The sequence below is a fragment of the Brachyistius frenatus genome, unplaced genomic scaffold (genome assembly GCF_029030835.1).
Source record: "Brachyistius frenatus isolate BFR_SWC_R1_liver_20210118 unplaced genomic scaffold, ASM2903083v1 Contig_7, whole genome shotgun sequence".
In the NCBI taxonomy this organism is placed as follows: domain Eukaryota; kingdom Metazoa; phylum Chordata; class Actinopteri; family Embiotocidae; genus Brachyistius; species Brachyistius frenatus.
Genome location: NW_027210606.1, coordinates 8,558,498 through 8,584,622, shown reverse-complemented (window position 1 = coordinate 8,584,622; position 26,125 = coordinate 8,558,498). Strand labels below are relative to the sequence as shown.

Genomic DNA, 26,125 nt, shown 5'->3' with positions numbered 1-26,125 from the left:
ACATTATCTGGTTGCAGCTTCTCCAATTGTGAGGATTAGCTGGTGTAATTTGATCATTGTAACAAAATGTGATTGTTATATTGAATTGTTTTCGGACATCGTTGGACCAGGTGAATATTCAATTTATTAAAAAGAATTGTCTGTCGACATAATCATTAATGGATTCAATAAAAATGTGGTGTCCATTTCATTGCACAGTGTACTCATAGTACATTTTTATGATATGATAAACACAAGGAATTTATACTATGTAGTATTTTTTATGGAAAAATCAGTTGAGGAACATTTAATGGATAGAATAATGATGCAAATAGGCTATTATGTCACACTTAAATAAAAATCATATAAAATTCCAATACCATGGTAACATCAAGCTGTTTTATATGTAGATTGGAACAGATGTCGTATTCTAAAACGCTGCATTAACCTTATGGCCCAATGTGTCACTAATCGCTAATTAGCTGCGTAGCTTTGTCTGAATTTAAGTGTGCGGCATCTGCTTCTGTGAGCGATAGAAAATTCGTATTTTTTTTGTGCAGGAGTCTCGCTGCAATTTTTCATTAAAGACTTTATGGACACTGCTGAGAGAAACAGCTCATAAAAGGCAGAATGCCATGAAGTAACTGGGATTTTATGAAATTCACACACACACACACACACACCTCAGTTTCACCTTCTCACATAGATCACTGAGTAATTTATTTCACACATGCACAATCATACTTTTCTTTCACAGAGGACCGCTCTCTCTTCCTCCCTCTCTGGCTCTCCCTCACTCAAGGACATCGAGGCTCAATGTGGTGTATTAATAACGGGGGCCATTTTAAAAGGAAGAGAATCATGGGGCATAAAGGGTAAAAACCCTGCAGTTTCTCTTGAAATTGCATTTTTAGAAATGTATTAATCTTTTTTTCTAAGCAATCAATTGTTTCAAAGTGATGTAACTCAGCATACTTTATTATAATGCCTGGAAACAATTTGTATTCAATCTAAAAAAAAGAACAACCCTCCTCTAAAAAATACCACGATTGTTTGTCCTCTTTTTTTATTTCAAACTAAGAAACAGTGTTTAGCCATCATATTGTTAAAGGTGAAGATCGCTCGCTAGTTACATCACAAGTAAACTTCACCTCAGAGTCAAATGAATCATGCTTAGAGCAGATGCTACTTTCACGACGGCTACCGTCAGAGTGAGGTTCTGCAGCGGATCATGTGTGCGAATGAGCACGCGGTGAACATGCTCATGTGGCGAGGCTTTTTATTAGGGACAGTCTGCTGATGGTTTAGAAAAAAGAAGCTTGCCGTTGTGTTTTGAACGGGCTCTAGTTTCACCAGTAGTTTTTGGTATTTTAAAGCTGCAGAGAGCACATTTGATCTCAATGGAGTGAGCATGTGCTGCAAGCAGGAAGACAGAAATGTGTTCATTAAAGTAGAAACTGCAGCAGAGAGAGAGGCAGAGATGAAGAGTTTGTGGTAAGAAGGCCTGGGAAAGTGAGCCACCGCGAGTTAGAGAAAACAAAAAGAAGAGTCTTTGGGGGTTTCATTCTTGCAGCTTTCCCACAGAAAATGTTTTTTTTTTTTTTTTTTTTTTTGCTTCTTATCAATGTCAGAAAGAAGCTTACAAGTTGCATTGCTAGTTTGGCTTCCTCTGCAGGCACTGCATGTATAAATGTAAAGAGTGCAAAGGCATGAAATGTCAGATTAGCAAACTTAAGTTTTGTTGCCTTAAATTGGATCTTTAAGTAGTTAAAATTGTAGATATGGAAGATTGTTTTGTCTGTATGTAAATGTAAAGGTTGCTTTACCTAAAGTCCCACTTTGCATCAAAGCTGCACCTTGAATACTGAAGAGCCCGTTGCTGTTAACCACATTCAAATTAGTCCACAAGAGTTTCATGTGATAAGATACTATCTTCAGAGCGAGTACTGTCTGCTAAAGATATGAATAATTACCATGTTTCCAGCTATGTTCTAGGCTTCAGATCAACTCCATATGGCTTTATCTTAAAATTAAGATCAAGTTAATTAACTGCAGTGTAGCACACAATAATGTTAAATAATTAGCATTAATCACAGTGATGAAGTTTGAGTGAAAGCTCCACATATTCAATGTATTTCAGTCACATAAAATGTATTTAAACACAATAAGAAGTTAGAACCACATGACATCCGTACGTGTTTACTGACAGCTCAATTTGGAAACAACCTGTGCTCCTTTAGCAGTGCCTGCACTGGAATATCCATTGATCCAGGTAATGAAGTCACCCATCATGTTTCAGAAATGATCTCTTCAGCTGTTTTAACACGACACTGAGGAAACTGCAGGGAAAGCTGGAAAACAAAGCCAATTTGCCGTTGAGGACTATGAGCGCGGCATTAGGTGTCAGCCCTGTTCTGTGTGGAAACTACATTTCTGTCAAGATGCTGATGTGTGATTGTTGGAATCCACACCTGCCTGTGTGTGTGTTTAGGTGCTGTTGAGTCAAGGTGCAGTTACCAGATCTGAACGGTGTGTATTTCTCGTGATGGGTAGTGGATCATTAATCCTTTATTTTGCAGTCAGCCTGCGCTCGAGGAGAGATTTCCCACTACGGTTGCTGAATATTGATGTCAGAGCGACACAAATGTGCTCCAGCTTTTCATATTAGTTTGCATCTTAAAGGCAAAACATTAAACGTGTTCTTGGTCCACTGGATTAAATTCTTTATAAATACATCTGCACACATTGACATGTACTGTTACCGCCTTATTTAAAGAGTATGCCGTGTGCAAGCGTGTATGGGAACGTGTATAGATGTACATCCATGCGAGCCTGGGGACGGCAGCAGGGTCTTTGGATGTGGCGGATGCCTGCGGGGCTTTAGGGCAGCAGATTGTGAGTGGGTGACTCATCCAGCCTGGATCCGTACCGGGCCTACTGCAGTGCAGCGTAAAACAGATCCAGCTGGGAGATAACAGATGGGGTGGGAGGGACAGAAAGAGAGATAAGAGAAGGGCAGAGTAAGGGAAGAGAGGGAGATAGAAAGCACCCTTGAGCAGGTAGGGAGTGGCAGAGAGACAGAGCGAGGATTCAGCCAAGAGATAACAAAGGCTGGAGGACCGCGTGAGCCAAGCCAAACAGGAGAGGCATTGGAGAACAGTAGATCTGCAGGCATTTACTCGAATTCAGGCTGAGAGAAATTTCTACCATGCTGAATTTTGTCTGTTGATATTTCCACCAAGCCGGTCTATTAAAAAAAATAAAAAATTATTTATTTATTTATTAATTCTGAGTATGGCTGCAACTAAGGATCCCTTTCTTTGCCAATTTGTTTACAGATTATTCACTCAATTAATTTATTGATATAGTTGTCACAAAAAAAAAATGAAAGAAAAAAAGGGAAAATACCTATAAAAATGTCATTGTACTCATTGTGCAAAAACTCATTTGACCACGTGTCCACATGACACGTGACATGTGGTTTTAGAACATTCTCAATGGTGTAACGTGTGAAGCCCATGTAGATTCTCATTTGAAACATATTCCACATATTTTTCCCACGTTATCATATATTGCAACATGCGCTAAACGTGTCATACATGTGGAAGACGTGGGAAACATCCTTCCTTCTGAAGTTAAAACCAGAAAATGTCTGACATGTTAAATTCATTGTAGTTTGTTGCAGATCAATTTATTTGTTGAACAATGAATCAAATAGTTTCAGCTCCAATTTCAGGAAAACAATGCATCATTTTGAAATAGAGGATTTTAGTAGTATTGTTTTATGAATTTCAATATTGGATGACTGCAAACCATCAAATGAGGCCGTGTGCCTTTTTTTTTTTTTCTTCTTTTTTTTTTTCACTTCCTGTTTTTTGTATCGGTGCACAGAAACTATGGCAGGTCTGATGTTAGGAACGGACCGTGATGATGGGAGGCTGTAGCTCAGACGGTAGAGTGTGTTGCACACTAATCGGAAGCTCGGTGGTTCGATCCCCAGCTCCTCCTGTCCACATGCCTAAGTGTCCTTGACCAAGACACTGAACCCTAAAATTGCTCCCTGATGGTGTACCATCGGTGTTATAAGTCGCTTTGGATAAAAGCATCAGCGAAATGAAATGTAATGTAAATGATGGTGAAGAAAATGGTTAAGGTTAACACGAAGTTGGTTGCCCATAAATTTAAAGGCAAAAATTAAGTTCAGATCTGCAACAGAACACCAACTGAAATCAAAGTCAGATGTAGATGCATGCACACTATGACCTCGACACTTTTACTTTTCCACCTCACTAGAAACGTGGCACACTTCTTCCTGCGTTGACACTGAAACTTGGTTTGTAAATTGTGAGGTACAGAATTGTCATATATGCACATAATTCTTGTGGATACTGTGCTGAGCATCAGTTGTAGCCATGATGTTTCCTGTCGGTCAAGTGCTCATGAGTCAGATTAAACAGTCTCCTAAGGGCAGAATGCGGTTTTCCGTCGACCCAGTGGATCCAGATTTTGGCAAAGTGTAGATCAGCAATGCAGTAAAGTGATGCTGCACTGGATTGAGTCCAGCAGTACAGTACCTGCAGCCATTTACCAACCATCCTTTTATCTCAATTTATTTCCTCCCCTCTTGCTGCTTTTACTCTTTTCCTTCCGTTCTTAGTTTCCAGCGCTTTTTTTTGGAGACGTGTCCATCATGAGACGTTTTTCACGGTGCTCTGCTGTCGTGTGCTTCAGACCCCTGACAAGTGCAAACAGTATATTTTTCCCCGATATTTGATCTTGTCTGCTGACAGCCGCTCCCTACCTGAGGGGGAAATCTTTCACTGGTTCTCAGGCATGTTTTTCTGGATATTTAGGCAGCAGTGACAGTTTTTTTGTAATAGTGTGAAGAGTCAAAAGTCACCTTCATCAACACCACCAACAAATGTACTCACCCATTTTTCTGACATTGCATCATTCCCCGAGAGAGCATTGCAAGCACATACGGCAGTTGAAAAGTGCAGACAGAAAAAAAAACTTCACTAAATCCCATACATCTACTGGAAATATTAATTAGAGGGTGAACTTTAGCTGAAACTTTGAATTAACTGTCAGCAGTATCATTTTTGACCAGAGTACACATGCCAGACGGTTGAAAATGTGGACTTCTGGGTGCCCTGACGTCAGCTTTGTTCTCTGGGTTAAAGACAGACGGACACGGCCTGCACCAGTCCTATTATTAGCTTGTCCTGTGTATAGATGCTGTCTGCACATTTTGAATGAGAGCAGTAGCTCGGTAAACTCATTAAATGTCCCCATCCAGAGGAAGAAGAAATGTGAATGAAACTAAATGTTGAGCCTGTTTCAAATCTGTCAGAGGAAAAAGATGTGCTGAGCGATGAAAACACTGCTTTCTGGTGTTCTGCAGATTCATTCATTCTTATTTTGACAGGGACTGTCGCTGGAGGTTTTTTGATTTGATGGGAGTGAGTGAGTGAGCGAGCCGCTGTTCATCACTGTCCATGCTTTCTCTCTCCTCTCTCCTGCTAACTCTCTCTCTGCATCAGTATTCAGGCCATGGTTGATGTTTTATTCAGGACTTGTATATTATATATTCTGGGCATCAACCACTGCAGAAGAGACGAGGGATGACTTGGGGCTGGAAAAGTGGAATCCTCAAGACCTGTTATAAAGCATTAGAAAGGTTTGCCTTACCAGATGTAATTAAAAGAAAAATGATCTTCACTACTATTATTTTCATTTTTAATTTGCTTTTAATGCTTTTAAAGATGTTAACCATTAATATGACCTTCTACCTGTTCAGTAGTAATACACAACAAAATGGTATGATAGGTTTTTAGTTGTGTGGTGATTCCTGCAAAGCAATTTACTTTAATATATGGAAATAGCGCAAACAGTGATAAGACTAAATTAAACCACAATACTCTCCCTCAAACACACACACACACACACACACACACACACACACACACACACACACACACACACACACACACACACACACACACACACACACACACACACACACACACACACACACACACACACACACACCCCTCTACCTCAGGGACATTCAGATCACATCATTATTATCTGAATCTATAACCCACAGGGCTGCAATACACTCTCCTCAAGACCCATTCACCATGCTGGTGTTTTGTTTCGCTGCCAACGTGGTGCGAACATGAAGCGTGATGCAATGTAATTTGCAGCTATGGATGTGTTTACAGCCCAGGAGACCTTGTACAAAGTATCGTGTGTGTTGAAGTGTAGTACATTCACTCAGGGTTAAAGGTCATTGTCCAAACTGAGGTCATGAAACAGATCATACCAGATAATAATGTTTTGCGTCAATAATTTAAAGACTCTCCCTCCTGTGAAAAACAAGTTTTTATCTTCGTTGAAATGTCCAATGTGAAATAAACACTCGGTCAGTGTCATAGCTGAGCATTTCTGTTGTGGACCTGCAGTGACAGAGTGACTCTCAAAAAGAAAGATTCATACAGCCAGGCTTTCAAAGAGACAATCCTATCAACTAGCAATGTGGAGCTTTCCTTATCATCAAGCTGCATACTGAATGTAGGCAAAGGTGTTGAGTTACATCAAATTACAAAAAAGTCGAAAGATGAGTACAATTCTTGAAAAACAACTTTGTTTTTTTACTTCTTTCCTACTCTCATTGGTGGTGGCATTTGAGTAAAGCAAGAGAAAAACATGATAGAGAATAGGGATAAAATGTAAGAGGGAGCATGACGAGATGGAGAGGAGGAAGTGGAGAGAAGAGGAGGATGTTGGGAACAAAAGAGGAGAGGAGGCAGTGCATCATGTCCTCAGTCTGATGCCTAATTTGGCTCAGGCAGGGACAGTAATGAGGGGTGGGAGGGAACATAATGTGCTTTATTACATATACACGTCTGCTAAAGCAACTTCATGTCAGTGTTTTGAAAAGACAGTATGTATTTTAGTTTGAGGATTGTCCCTCTGTAGAAAACCCGTGTAGTTTGATCTCAGACGTGCACACACACGGTAAACTCAGTCTCCCCGTACACAGACAGCGTCCTCCCACCAGCAGCACAGCCGAGGCTGAATGCCTTGTCAGGGATTATACTCGGATTAATCAGAGCACAGTGACTTTGCATCATATTGGAGCTGTGTGTGACTCAGAATCAGAGCGCTGCAGTAATAATCTGTGAAACGTGCCGCATGTGCCGGACAAGAACACCAAATGTACCATGTGACAGAGTCAGAGATTCATGACACCGCCTTTGCTTCTTCTTTTTTCTTCTTCTTCTTCTTTTTTTTTTGTTTTTTATTAAAACCAGAATAGTATTTTTTTGTGGAGTCCGTCTGGGGATTTTAGTACTTGTATACTTTTCACATTCACCCACAACCTTCTCATTACTTGATCCTGTGATCCTGCTTTATTCTGAGAAGTGTTCAAAACTTTGTGAGGATCATGTGAAGGTATCTGTTTTGGTATAATGCTCTAAATATGCCCTTGGTACATGAATTATCTTATTTATTGTAATTAATTAAAACCAATCCTTCACTATAATTTCTTATAATTGCCCTTATGTTATTGTTTGCTATGCAGTTGAGCAATTATTTAATCCCAGCAGTGCTCTGTATACAAAAGCCTCTTCATCATTTTCCTGACTTGTAAAATGTGCTGCAGGCTTGAAGGTAAACAAACTTATTTTTCTGCTGTTCAGACTTAATATGACAAACAATACCCACAGACTGAGCCATGGATTAGACACCTTGAATTAAATGCAAATGAAAGGGCTTTTTAATTAGGAGGATGTGGTGGGTATTTATATAGGTGTGTTTATTTTCAGTCATATAATTGGTGGTTATTTTGAGTAGATGAGTGTGTACATTTAGCGGGAAGTGAGTTACAAGGACTGAATATAAACTCAGTTAATAAGAGTTTTTCTGTGTAAAACAGCTCAAAATTCAATTCAATACACGCAACATGTCCTGTACAACTCATTTTTGAAGCCACAAATCTACTGTATGGTGATAGTGATGTTCATGCAAACTATAATGTTAAAAAAAATGAAATTATTTACATAATATAATGTGGGCAACACTTTGAGTTGTCCTTAAGATTCAGCTTTCATAAGCAGAATATAAACATTTAATAAATGGTTTATAACAAACTATGAAGTGGTTTTAAGCGGATACTGTAAAAGTGTTAAAATATATTAATTATTCTTATATAGGTTGAAGGGCGGACAGGTGAACAGGAAACAGATAAAGAAGCAGAATAGTACAGCACTTTGTAGTTCCAAGTTATAATTGTTATATTATACTAACAGTACATCTACATTAATAAACACTGAAAATATTATTTAAAAGCCAGAGGCATTATGTTTTCATTCATATGTACATACAGCTGCCTTATTAATGTGAACACGCTATCTCAGGAACACCTATAGGGAAGGTCTTCAGGTTTGGCACAAACGTTCACTTGGACTCAAGGATGTACTATGATTAGATTTTAGTGGTCAAAGTTCAAAGGTCACTGTGACCTTGCAAAACATATTTGTGGCCATAATTTAAGAATTCATATGAAAATGATGGTCAAATTTCCCACAAATATCTAAAAGGATAAAATGACATTTCATATCCAAAAGGTCAAAGATCAACTTCACTGTGACATAACAGTGTGTAAAAATACTTTTGTAGCCATTATTCAATCCCTTAAATTTTAAGTGTCTACCTTGAAACTGTGGTGGTTGTATAGATCTTCTTGTGCTGTCAGGTTGAAGAAGTGATGCATTCACGTTTTAAAATGTGTAGCTTCTTTACAGCAACATCCATATATGAAGCATTGTCTGCTGTCATGGCTACAACTTTGTGTTTTATCAGATTTATTGGTCAAATTCCTTCAAAGTCTCCACTACGTACAAGAGTCTATACAGATATGAATTAATCTGAAACTTGACAGGTTGGCAGAGACATTCAACCACAAGGTGGCGAATGTAGGTCTTTTTTTTGTTGTTGTTGTTGTTGTTGTTTTTGAAACACTGTACTCCCTTAAAAATCTCATGTTGTAGATGTATGCGAGTTTGTATCTTTCCAGTTAGCAAAATTGAAGATGGCACTGAGTTTATCACAGCAGAGCCTGCAGTAAGACGTAGATAGAAAAATAGTTTTAGACGTCCACATGTTGAATGTACAAGTTATGTAAAAACATTTAACAGGGTGTGTTGTTTGGGCTGCAGTCTATAAATTGTTGTTTTAACCTTCTTTCTTTGCACAAACATATCACTGCGGACCACTAATACAGCTTCAACAAAAACCTCATAACCTTTATGTGGGAAGAATTAATTGCACGACTTCTTGTATTAGACTGCTGCAGTTGTATCTTGGTGTACTTAATAAACTGACCACTGAATATGTATTATGCACCTTTATTTTGGATTTCTGGACATGCTTTTAGATTTTGCCATTTTAGTGTCAATGATGCTTTATTGTCTGGCTTTGATTCAACACCTGGACATGAATTCACAGTGCTTCTTGACCTGTTGTTTGTGCTTCAGTCTTTTGTCTTAGAATAATGCTGACATGCTGACTACAACTTACATACACTGATGGACATGCATTAGATAAGGGCAAGGGCACAAGGGTGCCATTGACACCCTTTTTTTTTTCTTTTTTTTAAACACTTCATTGGCTCCCTGTCAATTTCAGAATCGAATTTAAAATTTTAATGATCACTCATAAGGCTCGGAGGGGGCTGTCGCCTGAATATATAGCAGACCTCCTGTCCCCTACGAGCCTACATGCAACCTGAGATCCTCTGGTAGGTCGTTCCTGACCATACCCTGAACTAAACACAAAACTAAAAGCGTTTTCTGTTCAGGCCCCTAAGTTATGGAACGACCTGCCAGAGGTGATCAGGGATGTTAACACACTGTTTTCTTTTAAGTCACTCTTAAAAACGCACTATTTTAGACTCGACTTTTTGACTACATTTTATTTTATTGATTGACTGTCTGTTTTTTGTCTGTTTTACTTCTGTTGTATTTTATCATTATATTTTATACTGTTGGATTTTGTGTTTTAAATGTAAAGCGCTTTGTAACTTGTTTTTGAAACGCGCTATAGAAATAAAGTTATTATTATTATTATTATTATTATTATTGATTGATTGATCCCTTTCTTTACTTTTGAATTTACCAGCTGGGTTTGTAGATTTTTTTTTGTACTTCTATTTAGGTTTATTTCACTGCTGATTTTTTTACAGGGTTGTGAATAAGGGTGATTTAAAATATTGATGATTTGGAAGATTATTTTCTCAACTAATTGCATGTAAAATGTCAAACAATGACTAAATAACAATCCCAAACCCAAAGATATTCAGTGTTCTATCATATATGAAAAAGTGAAGCTTAAACCTCACATTTCTGCTTGAAAGATTACTGAAATAAAGATAAATGATTATAATAAAAAATATCTGCAGATTAATGTTCTGTTAGCCAATTTAACATTTTACCCTGAAATATTTTAAAAATTGAATATTATAATAATAATAATATATTTATTACCATATTTGTTAGAATTTATGGACCTCAGTCATCTGCATGTCTTTTTATGAAAATACATTTTCAGCAGTATCCCTTAATATTCTAGGTGTCATTAAATTTCAAGGGTGTTTGTCCCCTCCTGTCATGACCTTCTTTATGGTCAGGAAATCTAATCAAACCAGACCAGCGTTGAATAGCACATAGTCAATATCAGATATACAGGAAGTCAGCCTGCCGAGGCTTTTCAATTATCTCATCTTCTATTGAGTCATGCCAGCTATATACTGGCTATATTTATATTATTGTTTATTTTGTGAGAGGTTTGTGCAGAGTGATTGAAAGTTGCAGTATTATTTGCAGAGCGAGGAGGCTGTTTTATTGATTTTAGAGTAAATGTGTATTCGCTGCTTGTTTTTTCCAGGATCCATTAGTGTGCCGAATAATAGTTGAATTTAGCTTGAAGTTCTGAAGGAAAATACATTTATCTTCATCAACAATGGCAATGAATCGGCTTTCATTGTGGGCACCATTTGTTCAAGTGTGCTGTATGAAAGACTGTTGTGTGCTCTCACAGACTGCAGACACAGTCTCTTCTCTCCTGGTAGATAACAGCAGTGCCTTGTTTTCAGTAATGGTGAAAACAGTTTTTCTGCAGGCCCCCTGTTGCAGCATATACACTCTGACATACTGTCCCTTCCACTTATCTTTTTTGTTGTCCTGCTGTTGCTCCAGATCTTTTGTCACTCACCTCTTTTCTTACCTTCTCTTTTTTATAACATGTCCTCATGACTGTCAGTCACTGTCAAACCCACATCTGTACTTTACTCTGTTGAGTTTTCTGTTGTACTGCAATGTTCTAACTTTACATTTAGGTAACTATAGATTTAAAAAACAACAAAGGCATTATGCGTGCACTGTATGTAGTTTTAATTTTGGATTTTCTTAAATTGAAATACTATGGTGCTATAATTAAGTCCCAAAAGCCCATGTTGGTGTCTTTAAATTGCTTGTTTTGTTCAACCATCTGTCCGAAAGCTGAACATACTGTGTTCAGTTTACTGTCAGATTCAACCTTTAAGAAGGTTTGTTGGGGAAATGTTTGACTTTTGTTTTCTTACAATACAAACCTTGTATGTATCTGGACATGTTTGTGACGCTATAGGGCTTTTAATTTGAAATGAAGGCCTTTAATTTGAAATTTTAGTCATGCAGCGTTCAGCTAACCAATGGCATCGCTTTATCACTCAGTCAGTAAGTGTCAGGTTTCCAGGGCTGGTTCAGCCCTTATCAAGGCTGTTGACAGTAAGTTTTCTGTCGACTTATTAGCTGACCAATAATTTCAGTTTAATAATAAAACAAACATCATACTGTACAGTATAAAGTATTTTTTTAGTTTTCATTTATATATATTTTGCTCTCCGTGTATTAATTTTCTTTATTTCTCTTTGTCTGAACTCTTCCTCCCTTCTCTTTCCATATATCTGCAGAGGCTTGTCCTTCATGTCTTTTCCTCTGTCCCTTTAAATATTTTTGTCTATTTCTACCACTTGTATCCTTCCATAAAACCAGAATAACCACAACAAAGAGTGTATTATTATCTGAGTCTCACTTAACTGGCTTAGTTTTAATCATAAACATTTTGATTATTCTTAGTTTAACAACATAACCTTAACTCAAAGTGAATTCACTTGCTTTTTCCAAAGCTTTCAACAACCTGCGACGGCCTTCTTGCATGTTGATGATTTCAAGTTAGTGAGGGTCTTGAGATGCAGTTGAAAGCTACAGAAACATGTGTTAAGTGGGCCTTGAGTTAAGATTTCTGTGTGAAATTATTTACTGTAGCTTTGCTTCTTTAGTTAAAGAGTAACAGGGAGCTACTGAGGATTGTTATTCCATCAGTCACAGTGTATAGTTCAGTGAGTTTAACATCTTTTCATTGGGCCTCATTATTGATTAATGGTCATGGGCTGTGTGGGAGGAAAATTTTCGACAAGGACTGATGGGGTGCAGCAACATTTGGGTCTTAAGTGAGGATTTGTCTTAGTTTTTATTTCAAGTCAGGAACAACTCCACCATTGTGTGTGAGTAGGAGTGAGAGCGATTTGTGCAAAAGGTCAAAGGCCTCCTCTGAAGGACGAACCAGCGAGGGTCTTTCCTGCTCGTAAAACACATGCAGGCATCGTTCCTAAACCTGCATCAGTGTTTTTCCCCTGAGACTGAAGGGACAGAAAACCAGCACCAGGGCTTCCTACACCATAAGAAAGCAGCAGATTTACAAAATGGCCTCTGTGTCATTTTACCCTAAATTAAAACATCTGACCAAGCCCACTGGATCACATACAAAGCATTACTATGTGACCAGCTCAAACTCAGGAAATTGGCAGCAATCATCCAGAAAGTCTTCAAAAATGAAGTATTGAGCTGGGCGAGATGTTTTGAGTGGCATTTTCATTTCAGAGAGATGAAAAATCACTGTCCACGAGCATAGAAGACACGTAAGGTCAGGAGTAAACCGGGCGGGTCTTCTTTGACATTGACAGGGCCGTGCACTGTGAATTCATTCCCCAGGGTCAGACTGTCAGCACTGGGTTCTATTGTGAGCATCTGAGGGAAAACATTCAGTGCAAACTACCTGACCCGTGGAGCAATGAAACTTCGGTTCTCCGACAGCGCATCATGCCCGCTCACAGCGCACTGAAAACAGTTTCTCACCCACAACTACACAATTAGTGCTCACCCTCCATGCTACCCGCCAAATTTTTTTGCTCCCTGTGACTTGTTGTTGTAGCTGCACGTACCAGCGTTCACAAAAACGTATGTAACTCAAACGCTGATGATGATGAAGCGACGTAACTTGTAATTCTTACTCACAGAGGATATATCTTCCCCCTGCTCCGAGCACATCACAGTGCTGCGCTCCGTTTGTGGGCAACAGGAGCGGTCTCTGAAGTTTTTGATCGCACCTCGTATTATTAATCTGATGGTTTTCCTAATTGACAAGATAATTTAAGGATCCCTTTATTGTAAAACTGACAAAAATGGCATTGATTAAAGATGGGGCTATGTTAGTTCTTCATGCCTGATAAACTGACAGTCGTACAGAACTTCATCCTGACAGGTAGCAACAATCTTTTGGATAAATGATGTGGTCGTGAATCTGTGGATTGCAGATACAAGGTACACACACGCAGCAGGCAGCGGTGTGAAACTGAGCTCTAATAACTGTCATCAATACTGATTTTCAGTGTTCATTATCCTGGACAGTACCATCATTACACCCATGCAGATTCAACCCACAGCACTGACATAAAAATGATATTACTATGAATCCACTGTACACGTAGGAGATGTTTTCCTGTTCAGTTATGTACTGGAAAAAGTCCTGAGCAGACCTCAAAGCTCCATCATTATATCTTCTGAGAGACACACTCGCGTTTGAAATGGAAATTACAGAGTAGAACCCGAGTATGGAGCAAGTGTGTTGTTGTATGCCTCTACATTTCCCATTTCCTCTCTGTGTGTGTGTGCGTGCGTGCATGTGTGTGGATAGAGTATAATTTATAAAATGATTATTTCAGGGCTGTGTTTTTCTCCGTTTCCTGGTTATTAAGGAAAATTTGATATTTTGTCTTGAGCCAGTCATGTTTTTAAACTGAACATTATGTTGATTGGAGAAAATAAAATGAAATTATGGTTTACACTCGATCACGACAAGTTTGTAAGACATATTAACCGACAATGTTGGAAGTCAAAGGTTTTTATTATTGCTCAGTAAAAGCTGGCCATTACAGACAGCAGAGAAGCAGTGAATCATATTTTTGCACTTTGTCCAGACAGAATCTTTGCTGGAAGTCAGGTTGCACTCAGTTTTAAACACAAAAGGTGCCGAGAACAATCATACGCCTACTACAAAAGAGCTTAAGAGAGAAGTTCAAACCCTGTGTCTATCTCACCTCCACAGCTGGTCAGTCAGGGCGTTGAAATGTCTGATTGCTGGTTTTGGTTACAGAAATGGTCGGTCACTCAATCCTCAAATCTGACACTGAGAAGGTGTTGGGAGAGGGAGTTTCTGAATCTATTTCTGTTGAAGAATACTGAACTCTTAAAGCCCAGTTTCAACATGAACTCTATAAATCCGATTTATATTTTATATAAATCTCTGCGGTGGGGAGGGGGAGTGGGGGGGGCTCAGGTGTAGATTATTACTTTAACAGTGTTGAAAGTTTTACGTCAGTAACGACACTCAACGGTGACATCACAGTGTACTGACACACCCAGCAATACATTCATACATCACCATAGCAAGCTGAGAATTTAAAAAAAAACTTTAATTAACCCAGAAAGAGATTTTCAATCAGTGTTAAATTGATATTTAATGAAAACAAAATATGCTGTCATCAGGCAACTGGTGCTCTGTGCAGCGGTAGGGGCGGAGTTAGGTCACGCCCCCGCAGTTACACACATTCACGGTCACCTAATTCTACACAGCAATAACAAGCCAGGGAATCATACTGTCACTGCAATAGTATATAAAATATTCATGGAAGAAACATTTTACTGCACATTTAAGTTGCAGTTAGGACAACCCCCATTATATAACCTTAGATTATATAATTATATAATGTTATATACATTATATAAGCACTGAATAATTTTATTTGCCTATACCCAATGTGTACTTAAAGTAAACAAAAATGTAATGTAGAGCAGACTTAAGAAGTGCAGATGAAAGGACAATTGGTGGTAAAGACAGAAACAAAAAATAGACCTCAGTAAACAGGTGAGATTAACACACAAACAAGAAGAGATGTGAGTAGTTAGAATATGATTGTAGGAGGGAATTGAGTGTTTCACACCTTTCTAGATTCATGGGCTGAACTATAGGTGGTCTGGCAGGAGGAATACTGAAGAGTGTGAATACTGAGCGCTGCACACTTTATGATAGAAGCAGCCTTACAGTAAACACACACTCAGTCCAACCGGGTGACACAGCAAGAGCTCGTCATGTCGCGTGTGCAGTCCTCCATCTTTGTCTCATCACCATCATCACGTATCGCAATGCTCCCAAGCTGCTGGCATGCTTTCCTCTCTCTCTCTCTCTCTCTCTCTCTCTCTCTCTCTCTCTCTCTCTCTCTCTCTCTCTCTCTCACACACACACACACACACACACACACACACACACACACACACACACACACACACACACACACACACACACACACACACACACAGTGCCAGCTGGTCCCCCCCCCCTCCCCCATTTACCGAGCACTACATGGAGGGATGGGAGTGTGCGCACACATCGACCCAGCTACAGACTCATCCCTGCTGTTACATAAGAGCCATGTAAAGGCTTACAAATCAGATTATAATAGCCATAGGCCACACATTCAAGAGAGGATAGAGGTTAGTGAAGCAACATGGCCAACCAGTGGACCGATGCTGGCATGAGTTTGAACAGAGGAACAGCTGGCACCCCGTCCCATCTGGGTGTTTTGTCCAATCAATCTGTGCTCGTTGCCTATCTGCAGGTTTTGATAAGATAGGACTAAACTGAGCTGCTAATTTAAATTCACTTTTCTATTCTGTTAGGTCGTGTGAGACGGGTTTTTTTTTTTTTTTTTTTTTTCAAACATCACAACCAGCAGCACTGCTGAACATTCTCCCTGCTAATGTCGCCCCAGGCTTCGAGGATCTGCGGGATTACTATCGTCCTCAAACAGCTGTAGGTAGATCAAGAATCACCAAACCTCCATGTTGGCTCTGAACTCCACCGTTTAAAAATAAGAAAGGGATTTTGCTTGATTCCCTGGGAGCACAGGTCTATCAGGACAGCCAGGACAATTATAGGTGTGCTTATAAGGTGCTGATAAGTACTCACTGTTTGCACTTCCTGGTGTTATATCCTTAGGAATCCTGCTCAGCTGAAGTCAAGGTTTAACCATGGCAGTATGTTTGTCAGTTAAGGTGAATGCAGTCAGACATATTGTTGAGTCACAGTCCTCGGGAAATGTGACAATAACAACAGAGAGGCAGAGAGACAATCTGTAAAACGAAGAAAAAAAAAAAAGGTCACGAGACAAAACTCTTCTGGGCATGGTTATGCAATTGTTTTAACTTTTCAAGACTTGGTAGTTCATTGTCCAATTCCTCTCTGTATGTCTTTGTCCTCCTTTATAGTCCTTTTATTGGTGAAAATTCAGCATTATAAAGACCACCAAAAAAAAAAAAATGTGAAAACACACCAGTACATCTTAAATGAGAGGGACAAATGTGACGAGAGTGTGTGTTGCACTGTGACATGTCCACACAGAGGAGAGAAAAGGTCAGCTAGGGAACAGGTATGTGGAGCAGGAAGGGAGGGATGTTTTAAATGCTGTCAAGAAGAGTCAGATCCTCCTGTTGTTGTCCAGCAGCAGCGGCTGTCCTCCTAATAGCCTCACTAATCACTCTTGTCATTTTTAATCTCCCTTTTCCACCCAGGGCGTATTTAAAGCAGGGGCCTCCGTGTGCCCGGCTGGGATTAGACTAGTGAGCAGGAAAGGAGGAGGGGAGGGGAGGGGAGTAGCAGCAGCAGTGGCAGCAGCAGTACACTCCTTGTGCACCTCACATTGGGCGCCATGTGACTCATGCTCATGCTAACAGTGCAGTTTTTAATGCATAATATACTGTCTAGGCTAGGAGGAAGATGAGGATAGATGAAAAGACGTTAAAAGATTTTTTTTTTAAACACATGGATTACATAATTACAGCAGCAGGTGATTCACCTCTGCATACATCATAGATATAGAAATATTATTAACAGTGTAAATTAAATTCCTGTAGTCTTTATTCTGTTTTGTAAAATACCTTTTATTATATTGTAGGTGCTTTTAGTGGCACGGCTCTTGAGATGTGATTGAGAGTCGGTCTGTTAGTCCAGACTGAAATAACTCAACATATATGAAATGAACTGCTGTGAGAATGTGTGCAGACATTCAGGCACCACTCAGGTTGAACCGAGTGGCAATCAACCATGATGTCACCCTTTGGTTCGTGAACTGTCGTTCTGAAAACTCAAGTGTTTTTTTTTTGTCTGCCGCCATCTTGCTATTTTGGAGCCAGAATGACCATATTTGGACAAGCCGGGGAGGATCGAGCTGGTCATCTGAATCGATCTCAGAGGACATTAAGCCACGCCCACCTATAGATGGAACCTGACTGCACCACAGACCTGTCAATCAAACTGACATGCCACCAAATATACAGCTATTTTAGGCCTAGTAACTAATAATGGGATTATTTTCAGGTTGACCGCCAGACACGAATAAGAAGGTTAGTTTGGTGCTCATGTTAGCATACTGACATGCTAACCTAACATGGGAATCATGGCAAATACTACACCTGTTTAATATCAGCATTAACAGTGTGACTGTGAGCATAAAACTCAAAGCAATTATCTGCTACATTTCCAAGTCTAACAAAATGAGTGAGTACAAGTTCAGCAGCCTTAACCAGCTTGTGCATACATGACTTCAATCAGTGCGTTGTCATTTAAAACAAGTTCTTGTGTTTGTAGATGCACCGAGATCATTTTTTTGAAATTCAATGAACAAACCACATCCTTCAGTGGGTTTTTACAAAATACACAGAGGTGATATTCTTTCATGCAGACAACACAAATATAGTCTCTTTTTTTTCCCTCACTCTATACGTAGCATACTAGAGGGAATGTAGCAGATAAAACAAAAGCAGAACATAAAAGAAAAAGTGTTTAAAGTAATATTTAAAGGTCCACCAAAGTATTAAGCCTTACTTGTCGTTTTCAAAACACAGAAACCGGTGCAGAAATATGAGATAATGAGGCCACATCATAACCTCAGACCTGTGTGTGCAGGTGCAGATATGATGTTGTGGTATTGATCACAGCGTGTTCTGCAGTGAGCAGCGTTATCTAACCTCAGACTCCGGTTTAAAAGCGACAACAGATGCTTTGTGTGTCAGAGTGTCTCAGGTAGGTTTTCTTGTCAGCCTTTTAATAGTATCAGCTAAGCGTGTCTTACACAGGTGTAAAACCTGCTGTTAAATTGCCAAGAGTGTTTTTGTCTATCTGTGTGGGCAGCTCTCTGCATTGAAAAGGAAATAGTGATGGGCTTTCCCCTCATTGAATATAATAGAGTTGGAACAAATAACGGGCAATGGGACAGTGGGAGAAATAACAACATTTGTCAGTCCATCCATCCATCATCTTCCGCTTATCTGGGGTCGGGTCGTGGTGGTAGTAGGCCAAGCAAGCTGACCCAATTTATCAGTGTTGGATGAAACCTCTAAACTCTGAAGGAAGTTGTTCTTCAGATTATTGTAACATTTTTTTAGTAAAACTATATATAATTTTTTTTTTATTATTATTATTATTATTATTTTTAAGTAATAGGTAGACATTTGCGTAAATATACTTATTTGGTTTCTTGGTGAGTTAAGAAGATTGATAGAGTGGTAATAATCCTCTCTGTAAGAAAGTAAAGAAGTATATTTCCCAAAATGTTGCCAAGTCTTTTCTCAAATTGAAGAAGCTTTAAACAAATCTTTAACTAATAGATGATAAATGTTGTAATTGTCCATTTGTCCAACAAATCCCTTCCTTTCTGACGCCATTCCTCTGGTAACAGCAATTATAACCCTTTTTTAAATTTTAAATGAATACTGTAAATTAAAAAATTACTTTGATTTAATTTATAGCATTAACCAACAAGACCTGTCACAATGTATGCATGTTTTTTTGTTGTTGTTGTTGTTGTTTTTTTTACTAATCAGCCATCGTTTAGTACATTGCTCAGTTCAGTCTTTGTTATCCTTCATTTGATACTGGTCTTCCAGAACAGCAAAAACAGACATTTGACATGTCGGTAAAACAAACCAAAAAAATGTAACACTGTAGCTGTTAAAACAATACATGTTAACAATAACTGAAAATACTGTAAAACAGGTAAACACCAATAAATACGAAGAATAGATAGATGATTTTTTTCATTTAGAACAGTATGAACTTCATCGTAGTAAAATCCCCGACTTGAGTTGAATCTTTCTCAACAGTAAACACACAGTAAATTGGCCTGTTATATTATGCTGCGTTTCCAGTTTATTACACCTTGTCGATGTCACCTGAGGCTCCAAGAGCTCTGAACTCTTAAAAGAGTGAGCTGTCAGGACACACTTTACTGAGTGATGACGCAAGAGATTTGGCGGACAGGGAGGAAGGATACCCTCTAGCCTTTGGCAAGATCTCTGGGCTATTTTCATTTAGCATATTTAATCTGGTCTGATTTGGTTTACATGGGTGGCAGTCGGAGAAAAAAACTAATTGAGTGAGGATCAAACAACTTGTGTGAACCAGACCTGAAGGTTTTCTGGATGTCAGTATTTTTATTTTAGCAGTTAGTCTTGTTTTGTGTGTTTAATGTTTGTGATGGTTGGTCGATCCACCGATTCAGTCTAGACTAAAATACTTCAACAATTATGGGATATAATTGTCCTAAAGTGTTGTACGAACATTGAAGGTCCCCAGAGGATGAATCCCTGACTTTTGCTCTAGCACGACCTTGACGGGGACATCCCAACAACTGTCATGCTGAAAGTTCCCCTTTCATCACTTTTTGCATCAAAATAAGGTCAAAATTTAATCTTTCAATACTTTGGTTTATGACCAACCTTCAAAGCCGATACAGCTGATCATTCACAGATGGTGAAAATGCAAGAATAATGCCCGCTAAACATTAGCCCTTTTAGCATTGTCATTGTGATCTTGTTAGCATGTTGACACTAACAAACTACAGTCTCGCAGCAGAACAAATTACACCAACGGATGTAATACACCCGCCAGTCCACTAGAGGACACCATGTCACTGTGACGGTTGGCCTCGCCATGGCGTTAAAAGTAAACAAGTGTGAAGAAGGCCATTTCACAAAGAACAAAAGGATGAATAAAACACCAGACTCTCACCCAGGATACCAGGGTTCCAGTCCACAAGAAAGTGCTGCGCATTTCTTTAAAGAAATGTTTTCCTAAATCTTCCCAAGAAGTTGTTGTCCCTAACCCTAATCACACCAGGGCATGGCAAAACCATGACGCAAAACCATCTAGTGGACTGGCGAGTATAGTACACGTTTTGGCGTGATGCCAGGTTGCTTGCAGAGCTGCTAGAATGATTGTAGCCTCATTTCTTGATACACTTGTTTGGTTCATCTTGTTGTTTTGTATTACACTTGACTGAATTTGAGATCTTCTATTGATTGATTGATTGATTGATTGATTGATTGATTGATTGAAGTCAATATTGTGTAACTCCCTCTTTATTCAGTAACATGTTTTCCTGAATTCATATTTTACTTTTATGTTTGATCGCTGTGTAAAATGAAGTTTATTTCTACCGTCACCTACAGAGGGAGTAAAGTGTCTCCGTACTCACCTTAAAATCTCAGTTGAACGTGTATATGCCGGGCAAGGTTTTGTGACATCACAACTAGTTTGGAAGCCAATCATGGTCCAATATAAACGTTACACTAGCATGATGTGAAAATTTAAATTCGTGAAGCTAAGAACTGACTTTACAGTTCCCATCTTGTGTCCCATAGTTAAAGAATGAACATTGTTTGCATATTTATAGATTCTTTTCAATTATTAGATAGAAAAATACATTTAAGCTTTTAACAATGGAATCAATTTTTTTTTTGGACGAAAACATATCAGCTTCAAATAATCATTCAAAGCTTTTTACGTCTGAAATAATGTGCCCCATGCCGTGAAACTGGATCTCTGCATTGGCTCTCCGTTTGGAGGAATCACGAAGCAGCTTCGTGAGCACCGCACTCGCATGCATCAGCACCGCTCACGACAGTCTTCATCACGATGAGTGTGTGACGCTGCAAGCTGTGACGTCACAGGTTACATATCATCTACGTCACTACTGTCGTTTCCCAGCAGCCAACTGCGCATTTCACTGATCTGTTTAAGTTTCGCTTCACACTGCCGCCACTGCTGCTCAGTTCACCTTGTCGTGTCTTTCCCCTTCAGGGACACTGAGAAAGAGGAGTGGGAGGCCTGAGAGGGAGTGATGGGTAGAGAGAGAAAAGGGTGATGTTGGTTGTTGAATGAGAGACAGATTAGAGATCAGTTGTGTGAAAGCACAGTGACATTGCTGATTCCCCAAAGGAGGATTTAGATCGCTGGTTTCCTGGCTATTCGATGAGATCGTTTGCTTATGTCACATTTGCATTGGGTCTAGTAAGTATAGCAGGATCAATCACCACTCCCGTGGTTATCGGCTGGGACATGCCATATATAGTCGTTTAATGTGAGGGCATCAGGACGCATCTCCTTCCATACTAATTTGCTGTCTCCTCAGCTTGTACAATAGCAACTCACGCTGCAACTGTCTGGGGTTTGAATGTGCATTGACAGCAGCCGTGGGCGGCAGCATGCACAGCAGTACTGTTGCACTTACTCAAAGCAGCTACCAACTGCTCATTTTTATTTGTTCAGTTACTCTTCCCCTGGAAGGCTGCATGCAGGTCCCCACAGACGCAGCCCGACTGAGTTGTTATTCCTCCATTTAGCTAAAGAAATAACTTACCTCTACTGACTGTGAATCCCCAGCCTCCCTCAATCTCTAAGCCAAATAAATAACTGTGTATGAGCCTATGTGTGTCCCATAACCAAATGAGATGAAGCTGGAATAAGAGCTCTGAATACTGTGAGAGGTGATTTTAGTTTGCAACCACCCAAGTCAACATCCAGTGCTCCTGCATCAGGGATCAGATGAGTAAACCACTGCTTTAATTCCTTTCTGATTTAATCGCTGTATTAAATACCATTTGAATGAATTAAAAAAAACCTCTTTGAACATTTACAAAACAAAAAAAAAGTCATCCTGAATAAATGAAATGAATATTAAAAAAATTAAGTAATCTATACACTCAGGGGAACAAGTGTTTTCTTCAATGTAAGCCGTTCACTGTGGTTCTCTGATAGTTACATAAGTTTACATAAGGTATTAAGCATAGAATAGAGGTTTGTAAAATCAGAATAGTGACTGCAGGATGAGGTTAAGCTTTGGTGTAACCTTTTTTGTGAATTGAAGTCTAAATATGTGATTGACCGATTTGCAGTACTATGGGGCACATTATATTTACTGTCTGCTGCTGCTGCAGCTGCTGCTTTGCATCAAGTCAAAGTTGCCATAAAGGAACATAGAAAGCAGTGTCACACAAATTCTGGAAACTGACACACAATTTGCAATGTTTTGTGACAATATCAGTCGTGCGACATTCAAAACAACTCCATAGACTGTATGATAAAAGTGGACATAAGGTCTGGGTCTGAAAAGTGAGGCCAGTGCAGAAGTGCCATTAAGTGCAATACCACCAAGGGCCACTAGAGGTTGGCTCCAAAAAGGATCTGGCTCCTTAGACTCCGATTAAACTTATCATGAAATACAAAGTCAATACATTTTTATGGTGTCATCTGATAAAGTCAGTCTTTCTTAATAGTTTTCTGGAGGTTCATCTGAAAATATTTCCATTGTTTATTAGATATTAGGCCTCTAAAAGCGTCATGTTTGGGGCGTGTCTGTTTGATTGACACGCCTGTGGTGCAGTCAGGTTTCTGCTATCGGTGAGGGGGACTTAGTGTCCTCGGGCTCCCAACCAGTTAGAGTCAGATCCGCCACTCGCTCCTCAACAGTTTGTCCAAATATGGTCACTCCTGGCTCTAAAATAGCAAAATGGCTACGGCCCAAAAACAAAACTCGAGGCTTCAGTACGGCAGTTCACAAACCAACGGGTGATGTCACAGTTGGTCTCCCAAATCTCAATTGACTTCATACAGTTATTGAATATTGAGTGGTTCTTCTGTGAATGGCCTTTAAATGTAAGATGGAAATCTAAACAAAACACGTGTTCTGTTGACTAAAATTCCAGTCATTTTAAAGCTTTTCTTTCACATGTTCAACCCAGTGTGGTCTTTAACGTTAATCCTCATCATGGTTCAGAATTTCAGACCAATTCTCTCTGTAGAGAAAGAATGATTATGCTGCAGAAGCACCAGAACAGTGACTGTATCATTCTGCACAGCCGTTACACTCTAACATCATGAGCCTACATACACACTGACAAGATTAAAATTCAAAACAAAAATAGTCACTCAAATTCTCTCTTTGATGTTATTCTTCTCTTTGTCAGCTCAGATGACTCATTAACGTCAGTGTGTGGAGGGGGCCTCTTTTTTGAAATACTAGTTTCTGTATAAAACATGGCCTTTTTTTGTCTGTTTTGTCCATTAACGTCATTTGTACATCTAAACCCGGCAACAATCGCATGCAGCTGCATTCATATGATACCCCAGGTGTAATACAGTTCACTATAGAATTAGATGGCCTGTTCGAACACCAGAAGTGTCTCTACAGCTGCGGCTCATCGGCACATATAGTACGTGGACCCTGTGACACGTATACATTCTGCTGTACATTATACCTCCATCTTACCGGCTCAGTTCCCCTCTCGCCTTGTGCTGCCATCATTAAGCTTGTATCCCCTCTTGATCATCAGGTCTGACACAGTAAAGGATGTGATGCAGAGAGAAAAGGAAATATCAAGAAGTTACATAGGCACCTGATAAGCCAGGCATGGGCAGGTACCTGTCTCCATGGCAACGAGCTGTAGGAGGATTTGAAGACATTGTGAATGATGCCCAGGTGAAACTGATGACAGGAAATGTTGCTTGCTGCGAGCTTGTACAATATGTGCATGTATGTGTCTGTGTGTGTTTTGCATCGCTGTCAGGATATTGAGCTGTTTCACGAGTGGGATCTGAAGAGACTTTGCTGAGATGACTCAGACCACCAATCCTCAGAAAGTCTTCCACTGCAAAACTCTTGTCACAGGCTTAGTCTTATAAACCTCCCTGCTCTTCCTGTCATAGATCACCCCTCTTTGGTTTTACTACTAGAAATGTATCTCTCACTTCTACTCATTTTAAGTATTTCCTGCTGGAAGGATTTCACAATGATTTATAAAAAAAAACGGAGAAGATAATTCCATCAATGTAAGATTCATCCTTTGTGTCCAAGAAGTGCATCCACAGTGCAACTTTTTTACTCGAGGAAAGATTTTGTGCGCTGACCTTAGCGTTCATGCTTTTGTTAGTCACACGTTGTGACGTTCCCTGAAAGCCTTTTTCTCCCTCCCTCAGTCCTTCCTCTGAGGGCAGTGTTTGGCCTCGTTGTGTCAGATTGCTGCCCCCTCAAGGTGTCTGGTTATATCACACACTGGAGCTGGATGGCAACAGAGCTGCTAACCTTATCAGCGAACAGAGAGGGGACGGCAGTTATTTGGGCATTTATGTCCGTGCACGTGGACCTGTGCCATGTCAAACCCTCGCAGCTTGTTGGACGACCATACTTATTTTATCTCTTTGCTGCTGCATCCGTGTCAAACATGATGCATGATGGAAGATCTTGGCATTGTTGAACAGTGAGCTTGACACGGAAATTTAAAGAGCAGAAGCTAACACACTGCCTTTCTTTAAATCTTTTTACATTTGTATAGTGACTCACAGTGGGTTCCGATGTGAAGCTGACAGACTCAAATAATTAACATGATAAAAAAAAAAAACATATCTGCTACACAAAATGGTTTTTTTCTCACTTTAAGCTCATTTGTTTCTTTTTTTGTTTTGCAAAGCACTTTTTTTTTAAACTTTTTTTGTCCTCTTAAATTGAAATGAAACAGTCTGAGAAGAAAGCAGTGTTTTTTTAAAGACACAAAGTGACAGACTGATGGTCAGAAGGAGACGTTGCTTCATTCTAAACGGTCTAAAGCTAAAAAGATTGACTTATATTACCAAAGTTTTGTAACCATTATTAACACATTATTTGCAGGTTTATTCCATTGAAGATCACAAAGATGAAAATTGCTAACACACACACACACACACACACACACACACACACACACACACACACACACACACACACACACACACACACACACACACACACACACACACTCTGTGGTTTTGTTACACTGACAGGTTCACTTTACAGGATAAATGTTTGTGAAATTTGAGTTTAAAAATGAACCTTATCAAAACAAGAACCGGAGCACCACCCTGTTAAAGAGAACAGTGAAGAACAGTATCTGTATAATTCATTTTCGTGAACAATTTCATAGTATTATGATATAAATGTCTCCATTTTACCCTAAAACACAATTTGAAAAAGGAGCCATATTTACAGGAGAAATCTTTTCTATGTTGTGTCTGTAGAGTTTTAATGTGCAACACTTGAAATGAGTAGGTTTTTTTGAGTAAGCTGTTCCTCTGGCAGATCATTGATTTGTTGCAAAGGTCTTTCACAATGAATGTTTCATTTCAGTATTGAGATTTTCTGAAATGACTTTGACCTCTAACATTTGCAGCATTTCGTATTTTCATTATTTTTCGAGCTGATGAAATGTTTCTCTGTTTGTTTTGCAGAAAGTGAGTGAGAAGGTTGGAGGAGCAGAGGGAACAAAGCTTGATGAGGACTTCACTGAAATGGAAAAGGCACGTTTTATTACCTTGATAATTGACAACTAATTCA

At 39.3% G+C, this 26,125-nt stretch overlaps 1 protein-coding gene across 3 annotated transcripts in view; it reads left to right on the top strand.

The window, feature by feature from the left end:
• Positions 1 to 26,125, top strand: part of sh3gl2a (SH3 domain containing GRB2 like 2a, endophilin A1) — a 40,169-nt gene that overhangs the window by 2,776 nt on the left and 11,268 nt on the right. For all 3 annotated transcript variants that reach the window (XM_069689339.1, XM_069689338.1, XM_069689337.1), the window contains exon 2: positions 26,020 to 26,088. In XM_069689339.1, the coding sequence (XP_069545440.1) occupies positions 26,020 to 26,088 (69 nt within the window). The remainder of the gene's footprint in view (positions 1 to 26,019; positions 26,089 to 26,125) is intronic.